This window comes from Staurois parvus, unplaced genomic scaffold (assembly GCF_062004578.1).
Source record: "Staurois parvus isolate SC_StPar_1 unplaced genomic scaffold, SC_StPar_1.0 ptg000361l, whole genome shotgun sequence".
NCBI classification, from domain to species: Eukaryota; Metazoa; Chordata; class Amphibia; order Anura; family Ranidae; genus Staurois; species Staurois parvus.
In genome coordinates, this window is record NW_028318157.1 from 5,166,795 (window position 1) to 5,174,401 (window position 7,607).

A 7,607-nucleotide genomic window follows, 5' to 3' on the forward strand; every position below is an offset into this window, starting at 1 on the left:
AACCCCCTGGAAGGAAATCATATAAGCAGGAACTTTCAGCCACAGTGGGTAATGTTTTGTAGTGTTGGCTTAAAACTAATCACGTAGTGAATCACGTGTGAATAGGACACAATTTTGAGCCACAGATATAATCACACTGACTGTATTTAACATGCCAAATAGAAGGCATAGAAAATAAAAAAAAAATCACCCAATATAATACAGAACAGTAAAACTGCACTACGTTGGCCAAAGAGTAGAGACCTTATTCAAACATTTTACAGTAAATTGACCTAGACATTTACAGAGCAAAATCCTATTTGAGAAAGACCTTGCAGACACTGCCTTTTCCAACACGTTGGAATGTTAGGTCATGAACTACATATTTTAGCGTACCACCCCAGAACCAGATATGACACAAGACATATATTCCATCTCATAACCCTTGGGCTTTTATGATTTAGATCCAGTTACTGCTGGATTAAATTATAATTCTAAAGCCATCATGTGCTGCAAATGACATGACTGCCAGAAACCAGTTATATCACTCAGTGCTGCATTTACAATGCGAGTCTAGAGCAGAATTACATTCTTGTTGGTAGTGGAGTTGCAGGAAACATGTAGAGCGCCATCATTTACCTCTAAAACATTAACTTGCCTCTCATTCTGTACTCACAGCTAAAATGCCTAATGAGTCGAAGTATTAAGGCAAATCAGTGTCAACCAACTAAGACTTCATGAAGAGACCTGCTAACCTGAAATGAGAGAAACGTATAGGCTGCCATTGCTGATCACTCCAGAAAATAACAGGGCTGTTATAATGTCCTTATTTGATGCAACGACCTCTAGGAAGTATGAGGATAAGAATTTCTGAATATTCTGGATCTGCTTGTTTGGTCCAGGTCATGGATTCAAAGTACCCATTATTAAGAATAGCTTTTTCTATATATAAAGTAATGGTGTTTACAAGAAGCTGTTGATGCATCTGGTTTATTTTTCATAGCTATAATTTTGACCTAGCAGGAAAGGGGGAGTTTGTAGAAGTCATGTTTGCCTCTACCACTTCAAGTTACTGCACCTTATGTAAAGTCTGGCCCATGTAGGACAGCAGTTGGCTATCAGATACACAAATTAGTACAACCCTTATGTTTTTCTACACTTAACACCATAGAGACCGGAACATATATAATTAACAATTTTATAAAGAACAGTCTTAAAAATGTAATACTGTTTTATTTGCCTCAAAAACATTTCAGCATTCTAAACATAAAAAAAAAAACAGAACAATGCAATTTATAAGCACAGAATGTTTTTGAACTCATATTCCTGTACTCAGTCTTCACTTTAGAGTGAAGATATGCCTACAGTTTGTTTAAAAACTACTGCACTTCTCTAAATTAAAAAAAAAAAAATTATATATAATAAACCCATACATTTCTCATGCCAGCTGAACTCCTTTCAACAACTAAACAGCAGAATTCTAATTTCACTATATACAGAAAAAAGACAACTTTTAAGCTAAACTGACGCCCGATGTAGTGTAAGTCTTGACGTGCATGCTTTGGGCCAAAAATGACAAACCCTAAAAAGGATTTTTGTTTTTATAATCCAGGGATGTTCTTAAACCCTGAGGTACTATCAGCTCCAAAAAAATATGCACCATAAGAATTTGTCTAGTTTACAGATTACAGATATGTACAGTTTATAACCCAGGATTTTCTAAATAACCATTTAGTAACACCTTAAATTAAAATAAAAAAAAAAATGCTTGAAACATTTTTAAATGCTTTGATACACCAACAGCAAAGTGCACAGAGTGAGGAGAACACTAGAGCGCCCGTTTTTAAAAATGTTTTGAAATATGTACAGCTTTGATACAGTTTCAGATTGCTCATTTTACACACACAGCTATGTAATGTAAACCAGTTACAACTCCAAGGAGCATCGTTTTGAAACTATTATATCAGAACCCAATTTTTGCAATTAAACCTAATAAACGGCAGTTGACCATCATATAAAATGGCAGCCGAAGGTGGTTCCCCTACTCTATGATATTCACAATTGTACAACTTCATTCATCATCCTCTTCCTCCTCATCTTCCTCCTCCTCTTCATCTTCTTCCTCGTCATCTTCCTCCTCCTCTATTTTTTTCCTGGGAACCTTAGGAGCACCTTTAGCGCCGTCAAGTTTGCCTTTGGATTTGTAGTCGGCGACATCCTTTAGGAAAAAAATGTGGCAAAACGTCAGTTACCGCATAATAAGCCTTATTTAACAAACTGTCCTTAAGTAACACTGTCAAATAGTGGCCAGATTCAAACCTGCACTAGAAAATGATTGCTGGAACCTGGTAGTTTGCTGCGAGTTGGGCTTTACAGCAAAATTGTGTATTAAAACAGACTGAGGCGTTCATGATCAACGAACACAGTGCTATACCTGCACTGATCTTAAAAGGTAGCAGTTGATTATCTAGAAATCTTTTACACATTTGGATATATGGGGATATATAGATTTATATTATCTTTAATAGAAGTTCTTTCTACAAGAAGTAAAAAAAGTGTCATTTACCTTTTCATATTTCTCTTTCAGCTTGCCAGCCTTATTGTTGTAAGGCTGCTTCTCGCCATCACTCAGGTTGTTCCACATTTCACCTAGTTTTTTTGCAACATCACCAATAGAGATCCCAGGATTTGTGGATTTGATTTTAGGACGGAATTCTGAGCAAAACAAAAAGAATCCAGATCTAGGAGAGAAGGAAAAATGTATGTAAATGGTTGCATCCAGAATTTTTTTTTCCGACCTGCAGTTTTAAGGGTGGGGGCTAAAAACACTACATTTTACTTACGGTGGCCTCTTTGGGGCATTTGGATCCTTCTTCTTCTTGCTTCCCTTAACGGGTCCAAAATCTTTCATTTCTCTATCATATCTCACTTTGTCTGCCTTTGCCATATCCTCAAACTTAGACTTCTCTTTTGCGGACATAGTCTGGCAAAGAAAAAGCAGTTTTTAGCAACCAAGTACTCAGTTAAAGAAACAAAAAAAAAAAAAAAATATTCTTGTCTCAGCATTTACCTTCCATCTTTCAGAGCACTTCTTTGAAAACTCTGCAAAGTTCACAGGGATTTCAGGATTCTTCTTTTTGTGTTCCTCACGGCACGTCTGCACAAAGTAGGCATAAGCAGACATCTTGCCTTTGGGCTTCTTCGGGTCACCTTTAGCCATTTTGAATCTGTAATCAAATATCAAATCAATACTTTTAATAGAAAACACTTATAAAAAAAAAATGGATGTCTGTATACGCTACTAAAGATTTAGAATATGTAGCTTTCGATCATCTGCACACAGGAAAGAAACGTGTAACAAATATTTAAAAGAAAAGCATTTTCATTGCGGACTCCAATCTCAAAAATGGTATTTACCTTACGGTCATGCATTGGCTTCAATACATCCTGAGCAGCTGACCCAAAACAGGCATGTAGATCAGGAATTAGAAGTCCTTATCTGCATACCTGTCCCAGAGGTAAATAACTAATGACTGTAGTATATAGCATCACAGTAGGAGAGGTCAGCAATGGCAGCCCCATGTTACCCTCAAGGCAATAAAAAAAAAAAAAAAGGGCCGACTTTAGTGACTAAAAAGGTAGGTGGTGGAACCCCCCCCCCATGGATGTGTCAATGCATAGGATTGTATAACCAATCTGTTATCGAAAAAGGTCATATGGTATATGAGAATGAAAATAAATAACACACACTTTAATGCTTCAAGGCTGCCGCATGCCTCATCCTCCAAAAGTTCCATCTTATTTGTAAAAATATTCCATCTTTAGTGTTCCTTCAGCAATCTCTCCAACTACATTCTTCTTCAGGTTTCCAAAAGCTTGCTGAAGGAACACTAAAGATGGAAATTTCTACAAATAGAGATGATGGAACTTCCGGAAGAAAAGGTGTGCGCCAGCCTTGAATCAATAAAATTTACTATATTGTGGAATGTCAGGGTCAGTCTTGCTGCAAGCGCCCAGAAATACCTCATCAGATGGCTCACCTGTTTTCGGTTTTGTTTTTTCCCCCATATATAGCACACAAAATTACACACACACACACACACACACACACACTCTCTATAGAAATAGATATAAAAAGGGAGTTTGTATAGAAAAACAAAAGAATCTGGCCCCCAGGAGAGGTCAGTAGCACTGACACACATATGACAGGTTCACTTTGCAAATATGCCAATCCGGCATTTTGCTGACTGCAACTGAGGTGCAGTACATGCCAATGATCTGTGGGGGGCATATCATATGTAGATTGGCCAATGACTGCAAGTCACTTCTGTCATCATAGCTCCACCCACCAAACTGACCAAAAATAGTCGAGTAGTAGCAATGAAATCTCTACATTCTTCTCTAATAAAAAGGGAAAAATGCTGAACAATTTAAAAATAAAATACAATTTAAAAACAAAATAAAATAAGGGAGGAGGGGGTCCTCTGGTTACCCTGAAAAAAAAATTACTTTTAAAATAAAAAAAAATGTTTAAAATATAAAATGAATAACAATGCAAAAATAAAAAATACAGTAGGGTGAGATAAGGTCAGCAACCTAAAAAAAAAAAAAAAATAAAAAAAAATAAAGCCTCCCCCCCCCCTCCCCCACACATAATATAAATGTGTAATAATAATAGTACATAATGGGGTGAAGCGGATGGTGTGTAGCGCCGCCGTAGTCCGTGGCGGGCACAGCCCCAGTCTCTCTCTCTGCATAGAGTCTCTGCACTGGGAGGGAGAAGCGGGGACAGGTCGCCCATAATTCATCTTCCATTTTGTGGGAAGGTTGTTGATGAAAGAAAGTGCGGGTGTAATGTGGTGTGGAGTGGGTGTGGGGTGCGAGGTTGGGGGTGGGGTGCCCGGTGTAGCCGGAGAAGCCTAGAACCCCCGATCCCCCCTCCCCCCCCCCCTCCTCCTCGCCGCTCTCTCCTCCGCTCTGCTCTCCATTCAGTAAAATGGCTTCTTCTCGTCTCTCTTCTCTATACATCTCCTGCATCACACAGCGCGCTCTTTCTCCCCGGCCCCGCTCCGCTCTCCCACCACCGATCTGGCCCGGCTCGGTGTCCCCGGACAGAGCAGGCGATTCTCTGTCAGGATCCGTTGTTTCCGTAGCGGGAGGTCCCCCAGGGAGGGCGGTAGTGGCCGGTTTTCGGGGCGCCCCCCACCTCTCCGCCTCCCTCGTCGCTGAGGCTTAGCGCAATCCCGTGTATAACAAAGAGCTGCGATCAGCCATGACAGGAGGACGGGGGAGGGGGCGGCGGGGAAAAAGTACCGGCACCGGGACACCGCACCGCCAACAACACCCCAACTGGCGGGAGAGCGGAGGGAGCAGGGTGGGGAGTGAAGTGGGGGGGCCGGGGGGGTTCTCGGGGTACGTGGGGGGAGGGGAACATTACCGAAATCCGGGAACACACATCGCAGCACCGACAGGGAACAGAGGACACCGACCAACACACCGAGGATAGAGGAGAGGAGGAGGAGTTTAGGGGGGGGTCACCTCATAACCAACCCCCCCCTCACCCCTCCCCCTTCCTCGCAGCACAACAAGGAGATGACAGGGACAGCCATGATACCGCAGACACACCAAGCCCGCCCGTCCACCCGCCGGGGACCACACTCCGCTCAGGGGCCACACCGCACCTATCCATAGGGACCACACACACCGGACGCCCCGTCTGAGAGCTCCGCACACAATACACCTCACAATTCTACCACACAGCCGACCTCCTCCACCCCCCCGACACACACACACCGCCCGCCACAGAACGACCAGAGGGGTGAGGCCGGGGGTCCCCGCAGCTTGCCGTCCTCCCCTCACACACACAGACGCCGCCGGACCTACCTGTATTGTTCGCCTGGTGTGAATCCTGCGCACGCCGCTCACAACTAAAAGCTTGGCTGCCAACCTCGCGCTAGCTTACTACGAGACCTAGCTGATTGGCTGGAGCGCACTCCCCGTTTAAAACAACCTCCCAGCCCGATCATTGGGCCGGCGCCTCATCAATATTCACCACGCCCAGCCGCCCCATTGGACGCCGCTCCGGCTACGTCATTCATTCAAAAAGAACACCCGCCTGGGGACATGGAACGAAGGTGCAAAACACGGGCAGTGTTTTCCTATTGTAATGTGTGTGCCGACGTCACGCTGTGTACACTGTATGCAGAGCCCAGCGCTGAGCTCCCATTGGACGACAAGGCACCTTCTATGGGAGGCTGGGACCAACATACTGAAAGAATTCCTCTTTCTAGGGTGGCAATGGGTTTAACCACATATAGAATACGAGGATAGGAACTTCTATACAAAATGCATGACAGGAAGGTTTCATAATCGCTCAGCAGGCAGCTCTCTGCCACAATAAGGCCCCATTCATACAAACATGACAATATTGCTGGACAAGGGGGCAGAAAAATCCACCTTCCATAAAATTTTTTTTAAAAAAAGCCCTTTTAGCGCATAATTACATCGGTTTATGGAGTAAAAGGGCCAGGTCACATCACATGAAGTCCACTGTTTCATCTGTATCAAAAAACACATGGAAAGTAGATTATATGATGTCCAATGGCATAGTTCACACAAGTGTGCTCTGCTCCAGAAAAAAAAAACAAAAAAACATGCTGCATTTTTCTTGTACTGAAGACAAAAAAAAAAAAAAACCACATGTGCAGAAAATGCATCCAGAACAGATCTGGATCTGCATTTTTGTACCATGAACCAACCCTAGAAGTATAATGTACATAAACTCATTCTGTTCTCTAGTGGACATCTGCACGCCACAAATATTCCCTTAGTTGTGGATGCATTCGTTCACTGAAGATTTTTGCCTCGTTATTTTGAATGGGATTTCTCATCTTTGGAATTAATTGGTCCAGGTGGATTAATAAAAATAAAAAAAATTTGCAGCGTTTCCAGAAGATTGCTATAGATTAAAATCGGACAAAATTTGATAATTCCAGCTGCTAGTCCAACCCACCAAGAGAAATGGCATGAGCCGATTGGACAATATTGACTGGTTTCATGTACACATTAAAGAATGGAATACAATTCATTCCATTTGTTATCCAAAACCGAATTATTAAACAATTTGAAAATTGAATTTCCCCACACGATCGCATCATGTGACGTCACCCAAATGACAAATGCATTCAATAAATTTTGTTAAAAAAAAATAAAAAAATAAATTGTTTTTTGGATTCATTGAGGATTTGTTTCTATGTCTATTTGAAGAATTGGATACTTCGTTTTCTGGACGAAAATTTGATTTTCGGTGATTCAGAATTGTAAAAACACATGTCTACTGGCTAGAATAGTCATTGATTCCAGGTACTAGACTGCATTGCATTTAAATTTTTATATTTACACGTGCATAAAAAACACACAGAAGCAACAAAAAAAAAAAAAAACTAAACAAAAAAAATAAAACCATGCTTCTCTGGGAATGCAAGTTTTAGGTTTTTTTCCCTAAAGACCCTGAAAGCAGCTCGCAAATACCTGCATGCGGATGGACATTGACATACCTGCACTCAGAGGCAAAAAAAAGTCAGATCTGGAACAATATAAGGCCCCATAAATCAAATGTGAGCATAGTC

The 7,607-nt window shown here is 41.7% G+C and overlaps 1 protein-coding gene across 2 annotated transcripts; it reads right to left on the bottom strand.

Moving 5' to 3' along the window:
* Nucleotides 1–1,192: 1,192 nt before the first annotated feature.
* Nucleotides 1,193–6,015, bottom strand: HMGB3 (high mobility group box 3). Of its 2 annotated transcripts, none has more exons than XM_089684933.1 (5): nucleotides 5,863–6,015; nucleotides 3,050–3,206; nucleotides 2,823–2,962; nucleotides 2,546–2,720; nucleotides 1,193–2,197 (listed from the first exon to the last, which is right to left on the bottom strand). In XM_089684933.1, exons 2-5 carry the CDS (start codon nucleotides 3,197–3,199, stop codon nucleotides 2,051–2,053), a joined length of 612 nt encoding a protein of 203 aa, XP_089541059.1. In that variant the 5' UTR covers nucleotides 3,200–3,206; nucleotides 5,863–6,015; the 3' UTR covers nucleotides 1,193–2,050. The 2 variants fall into 2 exon arrangements, with proteins under 2 accessions (XP_089541059.1, XP_089541058.1); XM_089684932.1 differs by lacking the exon at nucleotides 5,863–6,015 and adding an exon at nucleotides 5,417–5,568.
* Nucleotides 6,016–7,607: the final 1,592 nt, after the last annotated feature.